General features: G+C 54.2%; 2 protein-coding genes across 2 annotated transcripts in view; both read left to right on the forward strand.

Moving 5' to 3' along the window:
• The window catches only part of XDH (xanthine dehydrogenase), a 253,277-nt gene that overhangs the window by 160,713 nt on the left and 67,531 nt on the right, over positions 1 to 25,033 (forward strand). The window lies entirely within an intron of this gene.
• The window catches only part of GALNT14 (polypeptide N-acetylgalactosaminyltransferase 14), a 100,496-nt gene continuing 76,781 nt past the window's right edge, over positions 1,319 to 25,033 (forward strand). The window contains exon 1 of the mRNA XM_075496547.1: positions 1,319 to 1,611. Within this exon, the coding sequence (XP_075352662.1) occupies positions 1,483 to 1,611 (129 nt within the window). The 5' untranslated portion in view covers positions 1,319 to 1,482. The remainder of the gene's footprint in view (positions 1,612 to 25,033) is intronic.

Here is a 25,033-nt window from a genome sequence, read left to right on the forward strand (position 1 = left end):
GTGGATGCTAATGAAATTTTTATCTGGGCATCTTTCTGTGAATGTTGGGCCTGAGAGGCATGGATTATGTTAGGGGAGAAGGGCTTACTGAGCCCTGGAAATAAATCAGAGGAGGACAGAGGATGGAGATCACAAATGATAAATTAGCAAGTGACAGAAAACAACTGCAGGAAATAATAAAACCAGGAGGAGTGTGTGGGAAATGCTTAGGAGAGGTTGTTTACAACATGTGCATCGGACTTTCCAGCATTTGACATCTTATCTCCAATTCATTCCATATGTTACTTTATGCATGGATTCCTGTTTTTATGGGGTTTGTTCTATAGTTTTTGTACTAACATGAATGACTCACATCTGCTCCAATACTTAATTTATTCTCTAATGTCTTCTGCAGGGGATTGCTCAGCTCATGCAATACTTGTCAGTGGCAGGATCGGAAGAGCACTGAGTCGGGCAGGTGAGCAGGGACAGCTGAGTGAGGTGGCTCTTTTCTGGAGTCCTGCTCTGTCGGGTTTTTTTCCCCCTTAGCAATGCCTGTGATTCTCACTTTGGCTGCCCTGCGTGGACAGGCTTGCTGTGCCGGGGCTGCGTGCGGAGCCGGCAGGCAACGCCCCACGGGACAGGGATGACGGCTGAGGGCCATGCTTGCAGGACTGCGGCCTGACAGCGAGCCGCTGCCGGCATACCAACAGCTGATGATTATGATTTTATTTTTTAAGTGCTCTTGACAGCTCCGGAGACTCACATCTTCTCTTCCAAATCCAGTAATTAAATTCCACCTACCTGAATTCCCCCTGCTGTTTCAATTGGATAAATTAATCTTCCCGTCATGTCTGAGCCTCCTCTGTGTGTTGTTGAACGCTGGCCTCCCCTCGCCCCGCAGCCGGACGAGGACCGGGATGGGGACGGGGACCGGCCCAGCCCAACTTCGCAGCGGCTCTGCCCGGCCCCGCGCATCCTTTCGCGCTCGGCTCGGGGGCGCTGGGAAGTGGCCTGGACCCACGCACGGTGCGTGGGGGGGCAGGGAGGTGGGCGTCCCGGTTACACACCCCCCCGACCGGTGTGCTCGCTGTCCCCGGCCCCGGGCGGCCGCGTCCCCGCCGGCGCGGCGCGGCCACCGGCGGGGCGGGCAGGGCAGGGCAGCGGCGGGGCCCGCAGCTCCCCCGCCGGGCCCGGGGTGCCAGCCCGGCCGTCTGCGCGCAGCACCTTCCCTCGGCGAGCGGCTCCGGCACCGGCTCCAGCCCCCCTCCTCCCGGCGCCTCCTCCTCCTCCTCCTCTTCCTCCTCCCCTCCCCTCCCCTCCCCTGCAGAGCATGCACAGCCCGGGACTCGCATCGCCGGCTCCGAGGCGGGCGGGCGAGAGGGACCCTCCTCCCCGCCTAGCCCCGCTCCCGCTGCCCCCGGAGGCGCCCACCGCCCTCCCCTCCCCCCTTCCCGGCCCTTCATCCTCCCCCTCCCCGGACTTTTCCCACCCCTCCCGAGGATGAGGCGGCCGACGCGGCGGCTGGCGCTGTCTCTGCTGGGGGTGCTCTGGCTCGCCGCCCTCCTCCTCTTCTTCTTCGGGGCGAGGAGGAAGTTGGAGGCGGTGGGAGCCGAGGGGCGCACGCCGGAGGTAAGGAAGGGGGCCGGGGCCGGGGCCGCCCCGGCGGGGCGCGGGCGGGACGCAGCCGGCGGGCAGGGCGCGCCGCCGCCGCCCGGGGAACAACTTCCCGGCCATTTTCGGGACCCCCACCCCATCGCGCTCCCCTTAAAGTTTTGCACCGGCTCTGTACCTGTAGGGGCGGTCAGGCCCTTTCCTTACCCTCCCTCCGCGGTGAATTAACCCCCCCGGTCGCGATGCCCCCCCTCCCTCCGCACGGCCTCGAGCAGCGGCAATCCCAGCCGTCCCCCCGCCCCGCTTCACCGGGGGCCGCAGCCGTCGGGGCTGCCCGGGCCGCGGGTGCCGCCGGGGCTGGCAGGGGCAGGGGCGGTGGCGGTACCGGTACCAGCCCTCTGCCCCGCCGCCAACTTCGAGCGCCCCTGGCTTCGGGCCCGGGGTCCCTGGGGAGCGGGGAGACCGGCGCGCCCCAAGAGAAGGAAGCGCGTGTTTCATGTCACTCATGGGGGACGGGTGACTCCTTTCCCCCGTGGGTCACACGGCGTTTCCGAGCCCTCTCCTAAACAAGAAGGGCTCGATCCTGTCCCCTTGGCCCGAAGGAGAGGGGAGCAGACGGAGAGCGTTTAGGCGGTCTGTGGTTGGGGCGCATCAGCTGGCAGAGCCGCAGGTCCATCAGCCGGGTTCGATCGCTGGGGCTTTTAATTACGGGTTGTGTTTGAAGACGGGGCGAGGGTAGGAGCGTTGCCCTGGAAGTCTCAGCCTGGGTGGAAGAAGGGTGCATTTGCAATCGCGTGTTTCTGTGTCACGGTTGAGTCCCCGGAGTGCACCCGAGTGACAGCACGGGAGAGATGCGAAGAGCATCCCACTCGACACAGCGAGTGAAACGGGAATTTCGCTGCCCAAACGCTGCAAGAAGCAGGGAGCTGCAAGCAGCTTCGTTTGAACAAGGTCCCGCGTCCTCTCTAATGGTTGAGAGCGGCCTGAGCTTAGCCGAGGGCTAACTTTCCAAAGGACGCAGATTAGATGCTGCTTTTAGTTATACTGCTGTAAATAAATTAATTGGGGTTAGAGCCCAGGTCCTGAAAATCTGCTGAGATTAAGGGTTATCACGGCAGAGGAAGGGTGCGAGCCCTCAGCCCTGTTTTTGCACCAGTGACGCCCAGCTGAGTGTTTAGCCCATGACTTATGGCAACTATATGTATTGGCCAGGTCTTCACAGAGTCTCGTATATGTGTCACCTCTGCAACTGAATTAACGACCTGATCGGGGAAAAAAAAAAGTCAGAACTCATAAAGCTTACTTTGATTTTTTCATCTGGAGGAATTATTGGTTTTCCATGTTTTTTAAATAAAAATGATTGAGGAGGTTTTTTCAGGCTTTCAGAAATCTTTCAGTCCTAGCAGAGGGGAATGAATCTATGCAATTTCAGGCCCCAAAATAAATAATTATGTATGCATTTATTTATTTATTTAAGCAGGGGAAGGTAATAAGTCACTGAAAACAGTTAGAAGACAAGCGCTTTCTTAACTATAACTATGCTTTGGTGTCAATAGGTTTCTATCGGAACTGCGTTCTTAAAAATTGCAAGATGAGACCTCCCCTGTTTGACGTGAGCTCCTATATTCTCCTTGAAACGAGCCTTGCTTCTCGCTTAGCACCAGCTGCAGCTGAGTTGCTGCTTCATTTGCAGCCCGTTTTGACTCTCCGCTCCCATTCAAGGCTCCCTGCACCCCGAGGTGCGGGTTGCTGATGCTGTTAGGGGCCGGGCTGGGCTCCCACAGCTGGCAAAGAGAACTTCTCCCGTCACACAGGATGAGGCCCCGAGTTTCGAAGCTGCAACCGCCAAGTTGCCATAACTCCACCAATCTGACTGCTAAAATTGCCTCTCCTTCATTTCCTCTGAATTTTCCATCAAAACAGTTGCATCCCCTCGAGATCCAGAGTGCAGATTCTTTTTTTTGTTTTTTTAATGCATCACATTTTTTGTCTTTGGAAACCGCTTTTGAGCAGTATGAATTATAAGCTGGTTGTGAGCGCGGAGATGTGGTGTCACTTCGGTTAACCCCTCTGAACGGCTGCAGAGCTGACTTGGGTACCAGCGGCAGAGATGCTGCGGTCCAGAGAGGAGCCTGGTGGCATGTCCCGATCCCCTGGCCAGTGGGACTGGCTGCTGCTGCTGAAAACTTGAGCAGTTAGAGTTGTCCTCCCAAATTCCTTGAGAAACTGGAGACACTAGGTTGCTAATGGCAGTGCAAACGTTGTAGCACGGCTATGGTGGAGAAATGGAGCAAATCTACATCAAGTTTCCTGGCAGTGTTTTCTGACTTTTCTTTTTTTTAACACCTCCCCCCCCCCCCCCGCCCCCCCTTCTGCCTTCTCTCTCAGCTGAGCTTTATTTCTGCGGCCATATGCACACCATATATCATGCCTCATGTGGATTTAACCTTTAGACCCTTCTAGTTAGGCTCCAGCTGGTAATGCCTCCTCCTGCCCGTGCCTGTCTCCCGGCAGGGCTCGCGGCACACATCCGATGCTGGAAGGCCGTGGTGCCCCAGCTCGCCGGCTGGCCGTGGCACGTTGGTGGCTTGCCAAGGGCCAGCGGCAGAGCTGCTGCTCGCTGAGCCGCTGCCCTGGGCTGCGTGGAGGGCTTGCCCGTCCGTTGCTGTTGTTTTGGTCTGTGCCCCCCCCTCGCCCTTTACCCCAAATCCTGTGCCAGATCCAGCGCTCAGCTTCCCAAAGGAAGGCTCGCGATGTTTTTCCTACAGCCGGAGAGCCCTGTGTTGGGGTCGGCAAGGTCTCCGAGGAGCAGGTCCTTGGTGTGAGGGGCCTGCCGTGGTCTTCGAGTCCTGCCTACCCCCAAAACACGCTGCCGGCTTGGTCTCTCGCAGCCCTGACGGAGGCGGGCGTTCGGGGCAGGTCTGGCAGCGGCAGCTGAGCTTTCCTGAGCTGCTCGTGCCCGAAGAGGTAGGCGCAGCCGTCTGTTGTAATTAACTTGGCTTCACCTCCTGTTTTTTGGATTTTTTTTTTTCCTCTTTTCCCCTCTGATCCCATCTCTGTGGATCTCTCGCTGCTGCCTGGTGGCAGGCAGGCTCGGAGGGCTCCCCTTCTTGCCAGCCCTTGCTCCCCTCAATCCCTGTCGCCTCCTTGCCCTCCTCCTCCTCCCTGCCGCTTGCAGCTGCTGGCGGTGCGTGCAGGGGCAGCCGGAGCAGGCTGAGGCTGGATTTTAGGGTGTGGGACTCCTTCCTGGCCGTGGGGTGGAGTAACCTTGCAGGGCTGGGAGCATGTAGAAAAACATAATTTGCTCCATTTAGGACAGTGAGGTTGTTCCTGGGGCAAACTCCCCCATCCCTCCGGTGCTGTTATTACTGCTGTCGCTTAGTATTTGGGTTTTTTTTTTTTTTTTGCTTTTCCAAAGGGCAGATCAAGCCCTGTTAATGCAGTAAGCAAAACTTGCCCTCGTCCTTTCCCCGCGCTTTATAAAGTCCTATAAATTGGCTGAGAAGGGAGCCGTAGCGGCGTGCCTGCCTCTGCCCAGCCGGCTGCCTGGTTAGCAGCGGGGGGCTCAGCCGGCAGGAAAGCCGAGTCTGATGGATGAGGGTGTAAGGACACAGGGCTGCTCAGGGTTATGGATCAGCTGGGACTCGTGGGTGCCTCCTGCCCTCTGTGCCTTTTGGCAGAGGGTTTTGAAATACTTTGCAAGCATTAATTAGTTCCAGCCTGTCTCCCTGCCCCGGCAGTTTTCTGGCTGGATAAACTGGGACCCCCAGAGGTTAATTGAACTTTGTATCCTTCTGGCTCTGGTTGACTCCAGAGGAACTGGAGTCGCTCAATGCTCTTGGAAAGCCAGGCTGCCAGTGGCCCACCTGAAGGCACGCAGGGAGGTGGCGTTGGGGCTTGGCGTGTGCTCGGGTGGTCCGGGCTCACGGCCCCGCGCTGCCGCCCAGCAGCTCCCCTGCCTCCCTCTGATCTGGCCCTTTGCTTCGCTTTGGAGAGCGGGGGACGACGACGACGACATATAAATTAATAACTTAATTACATTAAGAAATAATGAGAGGAACTGATACGCGGGATTAATTACAAGCAAATTCCCAAATTGATTTGTGAGGGGTATGTGTAGCTGGCTCTGCGGGGAGGTTTTGTGAGCGTGCGGGTGCCTGTGCCCTGCGCCGGGCTGCAGCCCTGGGGGATGCTCAGGAGGGAGCAGGAGAGGGGTAGGTGACAACCCCTTGGTCGTCTCATCCCCTCCGCCTGGTGAATCCATAGCGGACCGAAGCGGGGAGCTGGCTGTATAGCAGAGCCCTGCTGCGGCGAGGGCTCGCGGGGGGGTCTGGGCTGTGGTGCTCGGGGCCAGCGGTGCGTGCAGGAGGGGCAGGAAGATGTTGTTGTTGGGTTCGGGGGTCTTATTTCTCTTCGTTCCCTCCTGCGTGCCGGCTCGCTCCCTCTGATGAATGGCTGAAGCACAGCTGACAGCCTCTGGAGGGGAAGCGGGTCCGTTGTGGGCGGGATTGCAGGAGAAAAGCTATGGAGGAAAAGTTCCCTTTATTAAAAAAAGTGACCTGATACACTTGACTCGTACCAGCATTCGCGATGCAACAGCCCCTTTCGGAGTGTGTTCAGATGCAGCTGGGGGACGGCTCCTGGGAGACGATGAGAAGCTCGGCACCCTCGCTGCCTGCTGGAAGGGCTCCGGGGTGCTCAGCACCCTGCAGGATCGGACCTCGATGTGAAGGGACGCTTGCCAGCTTTGCGCCTGTGTGCCTCGCACCAGCTTGTGCTTCCTTCTGCATCATCGCCATCTAGAAAGCCTCAGCACCTGGAGCTCAGCTGACAGTTTCCAGATATTAAATTCCTGTCAGTTTTATAGCAGCAGAGCCACTTAACAGATTAAAATAACTGTGTATACTGCAAAAATTCAGATCTTGACAATTAAGGGATTGAAGTGCCAAAGCTCTCGGGAACAAAAAGGCAGACCGTTTAATAGCAGGGACGCTTGTGCCGGCTGGGGGCTCAGATGGGGGCATGGGTAGGTCCAGGATGGGAAAGAGGAAACTTCCGTCATGCTTTGCAGGTGAAATCCCACCCTGAAATCTCTAGGAGCAAACCCAGGCTTTCTAGGATGTCCAAAGCTTCGATGGTGCCGGAGATGGGGTGGAATCCAGTTGCTGTCTGCTGCCAGTGTAGTAGGGGTGGATATGGAAATATAAAACAGAAACCCATACCCAAGCTGTCCTCGTTTGTGGGACCAGACGGGGCAGGTCTGGTGCATCAACGGGTGTCATTTCTCAGGCGCTCGCCTTCCTTCTGGTGGGCTGGGAAAAGCGGGTTTCTCGGCACGGCCGCCTCCTGGCACAAACGCCTGCCCGCTGGTGGAGCAGGAGCGAGGCGAGAGGTCCTGCCAAGGTCAGCACCCGGCCACCTCGGCTACTAAACCAGCCACGGACAAACAGCCTGCCTTGTATGTCTTGTTTAATTAATCTATTGACTGCGCATCAACGTGCTGTCTGAGCTACCTGTGAAACACTAAGCAGTCAATGAAAACCCTGTTAATTTTTCACTGGTAATTGCAATGAATGAATTCTACTCCCCTCGCATTCTGGTAGAGCTCTGTGCCGCAGCTGTGACTGATGGGGGCATAAATATTGATTGAACAAGACCCGTTTGCTTTGCAAAACGGTGAGCATCGGGATGTCCAGGTGCCTTTCCTAGCTTGGTGCTTTTAAAAAAATACCAGGGAAGGAGGGAGAGGATGCAAGGGTTATGCTTCTTTGCTAGTAAGATGCTAAATAAATTTCTGTGCGGCTGATATGTGTCTTGTTGATGAAAGGTGTTGAGTACCAGAAAAGGAAAAATACTTTTTATTCTGCTCTGGAAGGGTAGAAAGAGCTGGAAAAGTCCCATTGCTGTGCTCGGAAGGGGCGTTGGAGGTGGTGATGCTCCCAGGGGGGCTGGGCTCGGGAGCATCACGGTCTCTCTTGTAATCTCCTTCTCCTGGCAAAGTCCCTGCGGAGCACCCTGCATGCTGCCAGCGGGATCGATCTGGGCTGCAGCGTCCTTCTCCGGCTGGCGCGGTGTGGCGTGACGTGCCGGTGTCCCCTCGGTAGGTGACAGGGAAGGGCCTGAGCCTTCCCCCTGTAGCTGGGTTTTTAGGAGGGCTCAGCTCTGGCTCGTGGCCCTGAGCCCTTGGTGACCCTTAGGGGTGGGCTTGACAAAAGGCAGTCCCGCTTTTGAGCGGGGAGACCTGCGAAATCAGCTCCGTGTCTGGATGCCGAGGCGTCACGGACACAGCGCCTATGTTGTGAAGTGTCTCCGCGCTTGAGAAAGATGCTGACTATCAGGGAAGACGTTTTTTTCCTATTTATCGTTTCGCCACCTGAGATACGTACAGAGGTGGATTATTTACTTAAAAACCCAGGCTGTTGTCTCCTCCTCGCTCTTCCTTCCCATTATAAGAGAACATCATCCTGATTAATTTTGATGTGCTCATGGCCCAGGGCCTGTCTTGGCTGGATTTGCTTCCTCTCGCTCTGCCGAGACGTCTCTTGACCCTGGCTCCGCAGCGTGATCCGTGCCTCCCCGCGGGCAGGGGCCTGGGCACGTGGGGTGGCTGCAGGGTAAGGGCTATAAGTGGCTGTGCCTGGGGAAGGCGGGCCTGTGGAGCATTTTATGGTACCGGGACTAGAGTTTTTCTTTCCCTCCCGAAGCTGAGAGGTTGGTTTTAGGTGTAGAGAGCGGGGCAGAGCACGCAGGGTGCGCGCTGCCAGACTCCTGTGGTTTAGCAGGCACGAGCTGGGCGAGCGCAGGCACTGGAAGGGCAGCGCTGGGAGCAGCAGCCTTGCAAATAGCACCGTCTTTATAAGCCTGTTTAAATGCGGGTGTAGCGTTATTGTCCCAGGCTGGTGAAGCCCCGGGTAGCTGAAGACAGGGTTTGAGCAGAGGTGTTGAGAGCCGAGTGTTTTTCTTGGATCCGCGGACGTGTGCGTCCAGTGGGCGCAGCCCATGGGATGCCACTTTGGTATTTCTGGGTGCTCTAGTCTCTTTCCCGGTGGAAAAAGCAAGCTTGGGAGAAGCTGTGGAAAAGCAAAAGCAAAAGCAAGCTTGCTGTGGAAAAGCAAAAGCAACCTACTGCAGCTGGGAGAGAGAAACACGGTTATAACCGTTGCCTTCCATGAGGGCAGCCCAGCATTTGGTGCAATAAAACCAATTACGGGGAATGTATCTGCGGAGGAAGCAAAAGTAGGATCTGTTTAAGAAAGACATTTGCGTGAAGGGGTAATTACGTGTAGCCTAACAACAAAGGGTGCAGCGGATTGACTATTAATTGGAGTAGCGCGAGCGGGAGATTGCTGGTGTTAGCTGTGTGTTTCTTGCTGGCTTCCTCCTGTTTAAAGAAGGAAGGGGTGAGGAGCAGATGATGGCGGGGGGGTGTGCGCGTGTTTGCTCTCAATCCACTTTCCCGTGCAATGAAAAAGCTATTCCCCCCCCCCCCCCCCCTTTCTCTCGCAGCGAAATGTTCAGATTTTGCCAGCGACACTTAGCACAGTTGCTTACTAAGCTGCAATTAAATTGATTTCCCACCCTCTTTCCCCTTTTTGGTTCCAAAATCTCAGCAGGAGTCAGCATTATGGGAAGAGTAAGCCAAGGCGGAGATCTTGGGCCCCATCTTCTCGTCTAAATCAGTATTGCTCCACTCTTCCCATGTATTTCCATAGAAGCTGGGGAAGGTGGGCTGCCTAGATGCAGGTTTTCCCGTATAGCTGCTGCTCTGGTGGGGAGGGCAGCCCTAGGTCAGGCTGGATCAGTCTATAGGGTGCCCTGGGAAGCTGCCCGCTGTGGGGTGGGTGCTGGGTGTCCCGAGGGGGCTGGGGCTCTGGGTGCCCGTGGCACGGGGCTGGTGGGAGGAGGAGGATTTCTCATTGTTAACGCGTGCCTTCGGAAAATGATCAGCGGTGACAGGTTCAGCAGGAGTTCACTGCTTTGCTTATGGAGGCGGCATTAGTAGTACTAATAGTTTGCCTTCAGTCCCCCTGTTTGGAAGCTCCTTATGAGCCTTAATTAACCCTTACTGCAGCCCTGAGGGAGCGAGAGAGGCGCAGCGGTCCTTTGCGTGTCACGGGGAAGCGTTTTGGGAAGGGACGATGCGCCGGTTTCCCTTCTCCATGGGGAGGATGTGCTGGCTTGGGGACCGTCCCCAGCCAGACGGGACACGGGGACATTGGTGGTGGCACCCACGGGGCCGGGGGGGCCTCGTGTCCCCTGCCAAACCCTGCTTTGCCACGCAGAGGCAGAAATTAGTGATGATTTACTGCAAAGCAGCTCGAGCTCCGGCTTTGTGATATTATTTGGAGGGGCAAGTGAGCTAATGATTGCGTCTCGTCTTGGAAAGGACCGCGGGAAGTGCAGTGCCAGAAGAGAATTGATTCAAAAGCAAAACAGGTTCATTTTTGGATCAGGCTGAAAGACAAGGGAAAGATAGATTATTATTATTATTATTATCCACCCCCACCCCCCCCCCCAGTCTCAAGCGCGACTGAGGGTTTTAGCCTTTCCCCCTCCTTGGTTTTCTAGTGGAAATGCCAACAATAAACCTGATTGGAAAGTGATACGAGGAGAACAGGGCTTGTGCGGTGCAAAAACAAACGAGCTCTGAAATCACCTTCTATTGTCTAAATATGGTTTGCAGAGCCAAGGAAATTGAGACGGATTATTCTTTCTTTTTTTTTTTTTTTTTTTTTTTTTTTTTTTTGAAGGCACTGAAGGAATAAGTCCAAAGGATGTAATCTGGCCCAAGCAAGGAGAGCAAGGCTGCTTTGTCCTGGCTTTCTAAATAGCTTTGCCTGCATTTAGACACACGCCATTGCCTCCTCAAGGACCGCTGTCGGCATCCGCCAGTTACAAACACACCTCATAACACATTATGGAGGCGTGCGGCTCGCAAATAGGACGCGAGCGCGTTCAGTGGCGCAGGCCTGGGTTGCAGCCCAGGGGGGCCGGGGAGGGTTTGTGCGCATCTCTTGTTTCTTGTGCATTGAATTTTTAGTTGCTTATCGTTAGCTGAGATGGAGAAAAGATGGGAGGGAGGAGTTACAGGTGACAGCAGGCTCATTTTCAATGGCTTGGGTCAGTTCTTTTTATTAAAAATTGACTTTTAACGTTTGTTTTTTTTTTTTTTTTAAAGAGTTTTCTTCCTCTGAGTCAGGGTAGTCTGCTCTACCCGGTGGGTTGATTTGGGGTCCTTCAGGATGGAATAATGTCCTCTAATATCCTTTGGGATCTGTCTTGGGGGATGTTTGGGATGCAGCCCCTTTGCGCTTTGACCTCCCCCAGCCGAAGTGTGGAACTCTGGGTCTGGCTGGGGAAGGTGGGCGCTTTTTCCGGCGGGGTGGGCGGCGGGCAGACGCAGGGGGGCTGCTGGGGCTGGCGTTGGGGAGCCGAGCTGGGAGGGAAGCTGTCGTGTCGCACGGTCCTGCCTTTCGGCAAGAGCGGAGCTGGACGGGGAGGGAGCGGGGAAGAGCCGTGGCGTTTATAATGCCCGTTGCATTTTCCCGGCGCGATAACACGGTGTAATTTGGAGAGAGAGAGACTCAAACGTGCATTAACCAGCCATCTGCTCCTGCGACTGTGATCAAAACGGATGAATATCCCTATAAGGCTCAGAGTTAAACTGCGTACAGCGTGTAGGCTGCATATGGTGCGCTCCTCTTGGTATTGCGAAACGCTTCGTGAAGCGCCCTCCCGTCCTGCCCTCCCATCCTGCAGGAAGATCTCTGGTTTAGGTCTCTTAAAAAAGGAAAGAACCCACCACCGTGCAGCCCTTGGGATGGGTGCTGAGCCCAGCGGTGCCCCGGCGGTCCTGTCTGCTGGCCGTGGCACATGGAGGAGCCGATTTTGGGGTGGAGGAGATGACAAGCGTTGCCTGGGGCCGGCCAGCACCAGCTCTCCCTGCCCTGCTGCCATGGCACGGAGCAGGGGAGGGATGGACGGACGGGCAGCTTGCTGCGGTGAAGGGATGGCGTGTGTCTGGGGAAGCCGTTAGCAGTGATTCCGCTGTGGGGCTGAAATTCTGGGAAGCAAGAAGGAAAATTATTTTGCCTTATTTTCTTAAGTTTTGACCTTTTTTACCGTATAATTAACTACCCACAAAAATACTGTTCTGGGTGTTCGAAGACCAGGTCTGAGATTTTAAAGTGGCGCGTGCTGCCGTACCCATCCCCGCTTTAATTTGGCCCCTTGAAATGGGTGCAATTTGAATCCTCCCCGATGCGATGATATACAAGAGTACCCACGCAGCGTGCTGGCTGGCCTCTGCTCCCTTTTCAAACAACTATTTTGTTTTATTCCTTACTGCTCCCTGCTGACCCTGGAGCCCATAGATGGAAGACAATGTTATGCCCTTCCACGCAGACTTTTCTGTAACGCTCGATGTAATAGTATATTACATCGTAATATATGTAATTACGATGTAATAATTGTAATAATTGTATTGCACAGTAATAATTGTATTTGCACAGCTCCTGGATAAATAAGGATGTATGTCCCCCTTGCAGAGGTGGTGTGTGAAGGGTTCGGTCAGTGCTAGAAATGGTGAGAAGATCAAGCCTGCAAACAGCCTGAAATCTGCCGAGGCTTCAGCTGCTGCGGTCTTAGGAAGCATCAGGTATTTGTGCAAAATTAGCCTTTGCAAAGGCTTCTCACTTTGCATGGTTTGGTGGCATTCTCAGGGGGAAAAGTGAAATATCTGAGCCCATTGGAGAGGCTGTCATCTGCCCAATTTGAAGTCCCAGCCCCAGAGCTTGGAGAAAGAAGGACGTCTCAAAACAGAGGTCACCAGGACATTTTTGAGTGAAATATCTGAAATTTGAAATTAGACTTGCAAGTGGCAAAAAAGAGAATCGGATGATGAGAAAAGTGTTATGTTGGCTGGTGGTATGGCCTGAATTCCTGCGCACAGATACGGATGTGTCTTCTCAACAGGGACCTCCTGGACGCACCTGCGCACTCAAGAAACACGACGTTTCCAAAATCAAACGTAAAATAGAAATGCAATCTCCCTTGCAAAGTGAGAGTGAGCTCCAGCAGGCATCTGAATGCCGGGGAAGGTCAGTCAGATGTTGTGCTTCACCTGAGGCACCGCGGGGCTCGGGAAGGTGCGGACGCCTTCCCTTCTGGAGGCAACGTGAGCAAAGGAAAGCCAGCTCCAATTTGGCCTTTGCAAGCAGAAGCTCTGCCAGCGTGCGTGGAGCAGGAGGAGAACGCGTTGGCACTTGAGGGCCCCGGCTGCTGGGAGGTGAAGCGTGGTCAACCTTCCCCAACAGGCACAAGCGGTGTTCTGTAAAACAGGATTTCTATGCTCTTGGTGCTTCATTGCATCCTTTGGAGATCAGGTCCCGCTGCCAGCATCGCGGCCAGATCCTGGCTCTCTAAATGAAATGCAGCCCAGAAGCGAAGAACGTCTCTGCTGTTTAACCAAACCCTTGCACGTCTGCTGTTGAACCAGAGCGTTGTACTTAGACCGCAGTGGTAGAGCCGGGGCAGAAGCTGGTGTAAAGGCACTTGCCGCAGGTGGGGCAGCACAGGCGGGTCCAGCACAGGGGTTTGCCCAGGCGATAGCTGGAAACGAGCTCTTTAAGTAAAGTGTAATTTGCCCCTTTTAATCTCGGTGATACCTGCGTGCGGGCACCCGTATTTGGGATAAAACCCGATTCTGCTTCAATTAATTTTGTGTCAGTCTAAGCTGAATAATTAAAGGTGCGAGTGAAAGGCCAGGTCGTTATTTCCCATCCCTCTGGTGCACAGGCTGTGCTGGCACAGCCGGGGAGGTGGGAGCACCCGGCGGTGCGGGTGTTGGTCTGGCCGAAACCTGCCTGCACCATCTCACAGCCAAACAATTCTGAGCTTCCGTATGTAAATATCAACTGGGATCAACTCACTTTTGGTGCAGATCTCCTGGTATTAACACTGGTTTGGGCATTAGCACCGGCGGTGCGTATGGCCTTGGGCAAGCCAGCATCTCTCTCTCTGAATGCAGGCTTGGGTCTCAAGATGTTCTCCCCATCTTCAGGCAGAACTAGCAGCCATTACTGTATCTGAAAGGTAAAGCAGGTGAATTCCCGCTTTTTTTCCTTATTTCTAGAAACTGTGTTTCAAGTCCATAGGCCAGGAGTGGCTGTGCTTCACAGGCATTTTGCTACAGCAGGCTGCAATAGGTAACTGGCCATTTCTGCATCAAAATCACAGGAAATTTTTTCTGAATGATATTAATCCAATAAAAAAAGTAGAAGCTTTTAAAGTGTAAAAGCTGGGGATCTTTTTCCTTTGAGAACGGACTAACGTTTGACCTGAAAAGTGTGATACGTCTCTATTTCCAAGGCACAGCTAAATTCACGCCGTGCTCAGGATTTCTTTTCCTCCCCCAATAATCTTTTCCCGGTGCATCAAACACAGGTACAGGAGATCAATTTGCTGAAGGTCTTAATGTTTGCTCCGTCTTACAGGGACCCAAATTCCGCACGGGGCCAGCTTAGACTGAAGGAAGCTTTAAAGCTCCCCAGTTCATCCCAGCACGTGCTTAAGGGCTTTTGCCGCGTGGGATTCGGTTTCGAGAGAACGTACTGGGAAGCCAGCGCTCGCTTTTCTGTAAGTGGGGCTGATTTCAGATGCTGTAAGGATCACGGCGAAGTTTGATAGCCCAGCAGCATGGTTTAGTGCCTTCCCTCGCGCTGCCTGGCTGTGCTCTTGCAAGGAGCCACAGCATGATTACAAGGGCTGTTAAATGCCCTTAATATTCATGCTGTTAGAGAGAGCATTACTCCTGCAGGCTCTGCTCTCTGCTGCTGTTTGCAATAGCATTGCACCGATGATTAAATCACTGATGCTGCATTGAACAGCATGTGAAGCCCCTCCAGCCCGGAGATTCAAAGGCAGAGTTAAATCTCTCCCGTTTGCCCACCTCCTTTTTCCTCCGTCTCTTAAGTGACGGCGTTGTTTAAGCAAACAAAACACAGAGGGAAAGGTTCAGAGCCATGAAATGAGACGGGAAACGAGCCCCTCGCAGAGAGGTTAAGGGAACAGGGCACAGGCGCTGCGAGGGAAAGGAGCCGGGGGTCAGGGGCACACGCGCGTGCTGCAGCGCTGCTGTGCACGCCGCTTCTCCTCGACCTCTTTTCAGACATGGGTGGCAAAAGCAGCAAACCAAGTAAGAGATATATATATATTTTCATATATATATATATATGAATGAATATATAAAAATATTCATTAATATTTGTGATGCATGAATAGAAAAAATATATTCATATATATATATATGAATGCATATATATATATATATATGAATATATACTGGTATATACTTGGTAGTGCAGCAAATGGGGGAGTGGCACAGGGTGCTACGGTGGTGACGTGGGGAGGCTTTCGGAGCTAAAACCAGCAGCTACTTATCACAAAAAGGCCCTGATCCGTCCCAGGCTCTCTGGGTGCGGGGGGGAAGCTGCTCCCTGTTGGCTTTTCCTCTGGGGGTTGGTTGGTATCGGGTTTGGGGAGCATCCGTTCCCTGCCATGCCTGTGCTGCTGTCCCAGCTCCCTTGGCTCGCGCCGGGTCGCAGTCGTTTCCCCACCAAAGCCTTGTCCCTCGCACGCAGCCTCAGCCGCCGCAGAGGGGGCTTCAGCCTTCCGGTTATTTTAGGGAAAAGAGCCAAAAGCAGTTTTGTGGTACCCAGCTGCGCTCTTTGGGCTGGTCCCCTGAGGCTGTGTCCTTTCTCCCCTGCCTGCTTGCCCCCCTCAGCCGCAGGTGTCACGGGCGGGGGGCTTGTCTCGGAGGCGTCGCGGTGCTTCCCGTTCAGCCCCAAAACGTGCGGCGTCCCTCTGGCCGTAGAGACTCGGATTTAGCTTGTGGGGCCGGGGACTTTGAAAGGCCCGTGGGTGTCTGGGAGAGGGGTGCTGAGCTGAGCATCCTCGTCCGTGGGGAAATGCTGGGGGCTTTTCTGAGGCCAGCTGCTGGAGGTGGCCTCAGCAGCCCCTCTTTTCTGCGCCGGTACCGGGCAGGGAGAAGGCTGACACCTCCACAAATGACTCGTTTACGTGGCTTGCTTTCATGGGGTCTCGGTGAGAAGAGTTCTGACGGGGTGGCCATTAACGAATCTGTCGGTTAATCGCTCCCCTGTCGGTTTCGCTTAGAGAGAGCAGCGCGGCGGGGATGCCTGGCTGGGCACTGGCAGGAGGCTTTGCTCAGGGTTCACCGAGCCTCCGTTGATTTTTTTGAGCTTGTCACACTGTTCATTAGGAGAGGGAGAGCGAAGTAGGTGCTTAGCAGAAACGCCCCGAGTCGATCCTGATGGAGCAGGTTTCTCCGCTGCCTGGTTTAGGGGGCAAAAAAATTGTCTCGCCCAAATCCCCTCCGCTCCTAGAGCGCTCAGCCTCAAACCTCCCGTCTTCCAGGGATGCCTGGTGGGACATCTGTCCGTCTGCCCTGGCATTGCCGTGTCCTCCCAGATTTGCCGCAATGAGAATGAAGAAAATTGCGCTGTTGGTCCTATTGGTTCGTGGGATGGTTTTCTGCCCTTGTCCTGCCAGGCTCCTGCGGCCGGGTCCCTGTTGCGCGTTGGGCTTGATGCATCCCTTTTTCATGCAGCTCGTGCTGGAGCTGCGCTGATCGAGGCAGTAAATCAGCTTGCCAGTGCTGTGGAGATAAATGATGGCTGTAATGTGAACTGAGGGGGAGCAGATAAAAAAAAAAAAGGGAAAAACTGGGGGGAAAAAAGAAAAAAATGGGAAAAAAAATAGTGTACTCAACAATGGATGGGCTATGAAATGAAATATCTACCTCGACCAAGGCCCCTCGGCACAGCAGCGTGGTCCTAGCGATGACTCGACGCGCTGCAGTGGGACCTGCTGGGGAAGGAGAAGGGGGTTCCCGTGGGTGCACGCCATGCTCACGGGGTGGGTACCCCAACAGGGCAGCAGAGCCATGCTGGCACCCCCTTTTTCCCCCCTTGCTTGCTGACAGCAGCTAATGGATGGCGGAGAGAAGGATGAAAGCCGGTATCTGCAGTGGGTGCCGAGGTGCCGGACTGAATAGAGGGCACCAAATGGAGCTAAATCATAGGCCAATTTATAGTCTCGCCAACTACGGCTGCAGGGAAGGTTTGAGCCGAGATACTATTGTCTGAACGTTTCTGCAGCTCTTAAGGTTGCAACCTCTCCATTTGCTGCCTGCCTTAGCTGGGTTTCCTCCCCCCCCCCCACCCCTCCAATTTTAAAGCACTTTACTGTGTGTGCAAGGCTGACAGCCCCCAAGGCTTAAGTTTTCTACTGATTTCAGCAGGCGGCGGCGGCAGTTTCTGGGTCCCTGGGCTGCCCAGCCTGTGTCCCTCAGCCCTGGCCTGCGCTTTGGGGATGGAGAAGGGTGTTTGGAGCTGAGTCGGTGGCATCTCCACCGGTGGGTAATTATCCACTCGGAGCTGAACAGAGCCTGGTGGCTCCCCATGGGCCGAAAGCAGATGTTGGGTGGCAGTGATTTAAAGCCTCTCTCATCTGGAGACAAACCGGTGATAATGATTCTCTTTTTATAGATGGGGACTTTGAGGCACAGGAAGATTTAATGGGGGATGCTTTGTAAAATTAGCTACTTAGCTAAGTTTAGCGAAATCTTAGCCAAATTAACAAAAAAATGAGCTAAATTCAGCTAAAATCATGGGAGAATTGTCGTTCCTGATGGGGGAAAAAGCAGAAATTGAAGGGTAAAGTGAAAAGTTAGTAACGCTGATGAAGTTGTAACGCTGGTTGGTAGTTCGGGAGCGTGCCCCCGCCTTGAGTATGCTGCTAAGTTTTGGGCATCTCACTGGGATGGGTCCTGGGCTGGAAGAAATTAAGGTGGATGATGGAAAGTTATCTGCGGGGAGAGAGAGGGATTTCACCGGTGGACCTCGCTGCTGCTGGGCTTCTGCGGGGTCGAGCACTTGATGGCTGGCAGCAGGAGGATTTGATACCTGTGTGGCCATCCTCAGCCACAGCTTTTGTAAGAGGAGGAAAAAGAGATGGCAAAAAAAAGTCTTGTGATTCCGGACGGGTCTCTCGCTGGCAAAAAAATTGGGGAAAAGCATCACTCATAATGGAGTTGCGTGTAGCTAACCAGCGCGGGGAGGTTTGCATCTTCCTGGCCGGCGTCAGAGGCAAGGTGTCTGGGCAGAAAGTTTGGGAATGATTTGTTTTCTGAGGTTGGGTATGGAGAAAAAACAACGCTGTTGTAGTCCCACGCCCTTGGAAGTGAAATGTGAGGAAGGAGAGAAGAAGAAAAGCCTCTGTGGCTGAAGGAGGAGGTGAAAGAGGGTAAGATGAAATTCAATTCTGTGAGCCTGGCCGTCGGCCAAGAGGCTGTGGTGAACTTCTGCTGCGTGCCTCAGGATCTGTCCCGACCGGGAGCACTTAGGAGCTATTTTTCCTACAGCAGAGCTACATCTTTCTGGAGATGTTAAGCTGCCAGAGACGAGACGGATCGTTGCAGATGTACAAAGGGCTTGGATGTACGTTTTTCCCTTCATCCCAATTCATGTTCGAGATAGTTGTGAGCCCCATGGAAAATTATTCCTGGTAGAGGATCTGGTGATGTGCTCGTGGCTTTTCCGCCTTTTGGCTTTTCCCAGAGGCAGTCCCAGTGGACTGACCAAGGCGCGTCAGTGTTACTGGCCGGCAGTGGCAAAGCCGGTCCGTGGGGCCACCGTCTCCTCCTCCTCTGCCGAGGAAAGCCGGGGAGCTGATGTCCCCTGTGGATCAGGAGGGACCGGAGCCGTAGTTTTGTGGACCGTGGGTGCCTGACCTGGCTCTTATCCGCCCATCTATTTTCAGCCCTCAGTGCCGGCAGAGCATCCGAGCATCATCGCTCATTGCATCCGAGCGGTACCGGTGAAATCGGAGGCGGGTGGGCTGATGCCAGGGGAGGCTGCGTGGCGGCATCCCTGCCCGCAGAAGGGGGACCCCAAACCGGGACTTTAGGCTAACGCCGGAGCCTGCACCGCTCTGGGAGGTGAGAAGGGATGCGGAGCTGGTTTGGTGAGCGATGCAGGGGTTTGCCCGGCATCCCCACCTCGCTTCGGGGGCAGGAGTTATTGCAGCGCTTTCAGGAAAGTGGTCTTGGAAGAAATGCCCTTGTGGAGGCAGAAATCTGAATAATCTCTCAGTTTGCAGGCTGCTCTGATAAACTTTTGCTTTCAGAAGCAAGAAATAGGTCATGCAGTCTTTTTGCTTCCTCAAAAAAAAACCCCAACCCCCCCCCCCGCCATTAAGACAGTGGGTAGGGCGAGGAAGAAATATTTCTGTTTTTTTAGTTCGCTTTCGTTAAATATTTTTATCAAGAAACATTCACCTTGGCCTGCCCACAAACACTCGGTTTTAGTTAACGAATTTATTTCTCCCATCTGGAAACCCTCCACCGACAGCAGTCCCCCCGCCGGCAGGGCAGACCCCGGCACTGCCGCTTTCTTGGGGTCCCCGGGGACGAGCCCGGGCAGCGTTTTGCCACCGGCAGTGTTTTGCGGGTGCGGTGGCCGCTGTCGAAGGGACAGGGATGCTGGTGGATGATGCACGCTGTTTCAGTTCGACAGCTCCTGTGTGGGGCGTGGGGCTCGGTGTCCCATCCTAACCTTGAATTTGGCTTCCCCCCCGCGGCTCCTGCGTGCCCATCGGGAACACGGCACGGTCGGGGCAGCTCTCACGAGCGTCTCTCTCTTAGGTTTGAGGGTAATAACAAGCCACGGTGTGAAATAGCAGTTTCTTTTAAAGCAGTCTTCTCTACAAAAGTCTCCTTGAATTTAATGAAGACTTAGAAAAGTTGTTCCTGAAATTTTTATGCCAGCATATAGATATCCATAAAAGAGCCCTCCCGTAAACGGAACAGAAAGGAAACCATTCATTTTAGCGTCTGTGCGTTTATGGATTGATTTTTACAGAATCCTATTAGTTTCACTGCCAGTAAATGGCACGAGGACTCTATTTCAAACCAGACAACGTCAAGGTATAGACATGGGCATTAAATATCATCCTACCTGTTGCTGTTCAGCTACAGTTCCTGCTTGTGTCTGAGCAGAATATAGTTGCAGAGACCAGGAATGCCAAGTCGATCTCCTTCCAGCTCTTTGGTTAATAAAATCATTGGGAACCAGGATAACATAAGAGGCTGGCATTAGGCTGTTTCGACAGCCCATTAAATAGATCTGATCATTTTTGTGCAATGCTTTCTTAAAAGCAAAGAAATACTTTCCTGTAGTCGTTACTCGGTGCCCACTTTTGAGAAAGCAATGATTTCTAAACCTCTTCCTAAATAAACAAGTTACATACAATGAAATAAGAAAGCCTATAAACCGCAGACTGCTACTCCTCCCCATAATGCAGACGATTTCGGGATTTTTTTCGCCTCCCCCCCTGCCAGGTGGAGGCCAGAGCATCCTCTCCCCGCCCAGAGGGCTGCTGCCAGCCCGGTTCTAGCCTGAGCGCAGCTGGCACGGCGACGTGATGCAGCGCCCGTTCACACTTTACCTTCACGCGGCGTTCGAGCGGCTGACGGCCAGATGGTTTCATAAATAGCCACGTCTCCTTGGGCCGAGGATAGCTCACCTTCCAGTGTCATTACCAGTCTCTTTCACGTTATTACGAATGAAATTGTGCTATTAATGTAATTTCCATTTTTCCCCCCCTCCCTATGTAAGCTCCCTGCTTTGTGCACCTCGCTCGGTTTTGGCAGTGCAGTGCTTTGATTTTCGTTGATAGGCGGTTTTACTTTTCAGTTTCAACTCCAGCTACATTTGGTTTGCAGGATGCGGGGACTTTGCAAATGAAACCAAAACTGAGCCGCACACATTGAAGCGAGGCAGGGAAAGCAACAGGCTAACGCTTTCGGTTATTACGAGGTTTTCTAAGGGTCACTCTACAGCCTGGGGAAGAGTGGGCAAATTTGGTGCTTCGGATTGAATACGGCTACCCTGGGAGGCGAGGGGATGCTTTAGGGGCCACTTGCAGTGGCCGGTGTGCCTTGGGGTGCAGAGTGGCATCCTGGTGCTTCACCCCCCCGCCCCCGGAGGGGACTGACTGATGCCACCCGGCATCGTCTCCTCTTTCCTGTGGTCCCGCTGCAAGCGTGGTACGTTGCGGACATATCGAAGGGGACGTCGGTAGCGCTGGTGGCCGTGATAGGGATGTGGGGCCTGTTGTGAGCAACAGACATCACTTACGACCAAGGAAGATGCAAGCCCGTTCGTAAAATGCTTGCGAACCATTAACCGCAACCCTGTTATTCACTGCTTGAATTTGTCCCTGCTGCTTGGGCTGCACCTTTTGTGGCCCGGCAGCCCTAGGCACGTACTTCTCTCTTCCATCCCTGTAAAGCTGATGGCAGGATAAATACAAAGAGGGTGGCCCGAAGAAGATTATGAATTACTACGCCCTGGTAGAGAAGAGAAGGCACCCGGGGCTCAAGGTGGAGAGGAGTGTGGCACGGCGAGGGGGGACGCTGCTTAGCAGTGGGCATGTCGGTCTCCTGCTTGGGAAAAGCGAGTCCGTGATGCTTTACCGGACTGTTTAGAAAAGGCAAAATAATATGAAAGTCACATACATATCTGTATGTTTTCCTATATATAGGTTTTGTGTAGCTGAGAGGGAGGGGGTTGTTGCAGAGATCAGCGGTGTAGCCTCCGTCGCTGCGTGTTATTTAGGGAGCTGGTGCTGCTGGTTTTCAGCCTCCTGATCACAGACGCAGAAACGTGTCCTAAAGTCATTTCTCCTGTTTCACCTCTGTGGGCTCCCCAGGTTGCCCCTGCGTCGGGGCCGACCTCGCTGCAGTGGAGACTCTCCGGATGTCACTCCAGAAAGAGGAAAGGACCTTTTTTGGGGGGGTTGGTGGAAGAAGGGAGAGGGACGTAAATCAAAGAGCCTGGCTCTGAGCTTATCCTCTCCCTGGCTCTTACCCTACTGCTCGCCTCCTTCACCCGCTGCACCTTGCAGGCTGTGGAAGGAGAGAGCCGTCGGGGTGGGCAGCGATGCCCGACCGACGGCCCCGCTGTTCGCCCAGCCACGGCAGGCACCTGCCTGCACAGCCTTGCCATCAGTTTTTCCTGCTTTAATGCCGGGGAATGGTTTCTGGGAGCGGAGGAGCACGTGGCTCTCTTGTTCCCGGGCAGCCTCAGGCTCCCCTGCTCTGCTGGGGACTGGTAAAAGCCTCGGTAAGACAGATCAGCGCTGAGCTCTCAGAAGCGGTGCGGACGCTTCGAGCTTGCCCTTTTTGCCTTGTGTAATTTATGAGTGCAGCAGAGGCCGGGAGCCGCGTTTGGGGTGGGTTAGTGCCGGGGCACCTTTAAATTGCAGGGCTTGGCTCCTGGCAATAACAGGATCTGGCCGTAACATCTGTAGCCTAAATTTCAGCCCGTCCCAAGATCTTTGAGTCTATTTGGAGCTGGGATTTTTTTTTTTTTTAATTTTTTTTTTTTTTAAAAGCTTGAATTGGACTGTACCCAAAGAACTGCCGCATATACCTGCAGCTCTGGGAGAGCCCAGAGGTTGGGCTGACAGCGTGTAGCACATTCCAGGTGGGTTTACATCCCCCGGGGAGTTTCTGAGCCACTGCGGGCAAAGCAGTTGCTGTCTGTGCACTTTAGCTGCCCCACCAGGATGCGGAGAAGGGGTGGGGAGCCCTGGGTGAGGCTGTGCTGCACTCGGGGGGGTACGGGGCAGCGGCTGAGGGAGCTCCCCAGACCAGCCCCGCTGCTTTGCACTTCCCAACAAAGAGGGGAAGGGTGGCCTGGGAGCATGGCAAAAGCTCGCTTTGCCACCTGCTTCACCCACTCCGGGAGTTAAAAACAGCTTGGTGGCTCCCCGTGTAAAGCTGCAATGAAAATTATGCTTAAAGCAGGGCTAAAAATCCCTTTTCTTTTGCCCTTTAATGATTTAATTTATTTTCTATATTTAACGCAGTTGCTCTTCGTGAGTCAACTGAATTTTTCTGTAATATTTTTTTTCTCAAATATTTATCTGTGTTGGCGGAGGGAACGTTTTAAAATGAGCCTCGCAGAGCTCGCCCTAGATGCCCTAGTGTTTCTTCTGGCTTCTCCTGCTATTGAGCCGGAGCAGTTACTCGCTTCACATTTCCCATGTGTTTTCCCTGCTGCTTCTGATACAGATAAAATGTGAAATCAAAGCACAAAGAAGAATTTTAATTTTATTCCCTGTGTTCACCACTTTTGTCTCGGAAAGTAAGGGCCCACTAGGCTTAGCCTGGTGCCGGCGGCAGAGCCCCGCTCCGGTAACGCTGGCTGCCCGTTCCCATTCGGCATCACTGGTGCTGGGCAGGGGGTGAGGGATAAGCCAAAGCAAGCCTGCCGGAGCTCAGCCGTGCCGCTGGAAATAGCCGAGCCCCCGCCAGATGCCTTGTGGTTTTGTTTCCCATCTCGATGGGGAAGAACATCTTGTCCTGATGTACCTTGTTGCCACGACCCCTGTGCCTTTTAGCAGCCTGGACTCATAGTGTAGAATAACGAGGCTTTTGCTGCTTGACTTTTGTAGGTATTTAAGTAGCGAGGCGGAGGATGGGAGTGTTGAACAGTCACTCCCGGGTGACTTGTGCTTGGGTTTTACCGTGCTGCCGGCAAGAGCGATGCTTGGGGAGCGCAGCCGGCCCCGTAGCCAGCACCGAGGGCTGGAGCACAGTGGGCAGGTCGGTTGCGTTGCTGGTGAACCGTGGGTGGTCCGGGGGCGAGGGCGAGGGTGCTGCCACATGAATCCCCAGCGAATCCTGCCTGCTCTTTGCTCCCTGCCGACTCGGAGAGAGGGCTGTACAACTGGAAATGGTGCAGAGAGGGGGGGACACAGGGTGATCGAGGCTTTGGGGTGGCTTCTCTGTGAGAAGTAGGCTTGGGCTGCTTAACGTGGGGTGGAGGAGAGTGGGTTGTGTTGGAGAGCTGGAAAATAGTTGATGGCCGAGAAAGAGTGGGTAGGAAATACCTCCCGTCTTTCCTGGACGAAAGCTGGGGTCGTCAAAGGAATCTGGCAGGGGGCAAGTTCAGTGCGGATGGATGCAAGGTTGCAACAGCATCTTCTAGGTGCTGAAAGCCTGCTTGCGTTCAGCGGTGACTTGAGAGGCGAACGCCTGCACGGACCTAAATGTGAAGATGGGAGCGTGCTGGCAGCAGCAGGGTGCTCAGAGAGGTGTCCTTGTGTTCACTCACCTGTAGTTTTCCCCAGGTCTTTGCTGTCGAGACTCCCATCAGAGATGGAGTATTTAGGCAGACGGGACCCAGCACTGCTGCCTTTCTGAGCAGCCCTTCTGTGCGTGGCTGTCGCCCTGCTCCCCGGGGGCCAGATTTCCCGCCCCATGCCCCCAGTGCATCCCCATGGCAGCTGTAGCGGTTCAGCTTGGAGGCTCTTTGCAGGGAAGGGTGTGTAAATGAGCAGGAAAAACATGGTGTGCATGCATATATACGCATATACACTGATATCTTTAATTTACCGCATCCCCGTAGGAAAACTGGGCTGTGGAAAGCTGGGGCTGGGTGTGGGAACGAGGAGCTCGGCAGGGAGGGAGCTATGCTGCTCCTTTCCACCTGGGCAGGAGGGAGGTCTGCCATGGGGCTGGAGGGGGACCGAAACCCTCATCCCTCCCCTGCTGTTCCGTGCCGCTTGGGCTGGCTGCGTTATGCCGCACTGGGTCTGCGCGGTGGCTTCAACCATGAAATACCAACCCCTGGTCCGGCGCTGCTGTGCGTGCCCTGCCCACGCCGTGCCCTGCCCGCACCTCACCCTGCCTGATGCTGCTTGCCGGGCAGAGAGCCCAGGAGCAGGTCAGAAGTTGGCAGAGAGGAGGAAGCCTTTTAAAATAACTTGTTTCCTTTAGTATCACTCTATTTTTTATTTTTTTTTCCCTGTCTTTTTCCAGGCTCCTCTGAACACCATGCTCCCCAGCTTGGTTTTAGAGCCGGGGTACAACTGCAGGAGCTGTGCCTGGCTGGGATGAGACCCCCAGCCGATGCAGGGAGCTGGGCAGATGCTGCTGGTGCCCGTCTGGGGCCGGGAGGAGGGTGCACCCCTGCCGCCGGGGCTGCCGCGCATCCTCCTCTGAAGCATTAAGTGGTGTTAGAGACGGCTTACCGGGGACCGAAGCACGGCACAGACCATTAGTCTTGCTGAGTATGGCTATGATCGTACTTAGTGCTGCCTTCCTCTCTCTCATTGCTGAACTGTAGAGCACTTTGCGACGATTAATTCAGCGTGAGACTCTAAGTGAGCATTATTGCCCCTATTTTAGAGCAGACCTAAAGGTCGCTGGCAGACCCAGAGCAGAAACACTCTGCCATACAGACGTTCGCAGCCTAGCTGTCACAAGCCACCGGTACCTCCCCCTGGCCTTCTTTTGTCTCGGCACTTTTTTAGGTCCATTTCGTTGCCCTTGAGATGTTCCTTCTGC

This window comes from Mycteria americana, chromosome 3 (assembly GCF_035582795.1).
Source record: "Mycteria americana isolate JAX WOST 10 ecotype Jacksonville Zoo and Gardens chromosome 3, USCA_MyAme_1.0, whole genome shotgun sequence".
NCBI lineage: Eukaryota > Metazoa > Chordata > Aves > Ciconiiformes > Ciconiidae > Mycteria > Mycteria americana.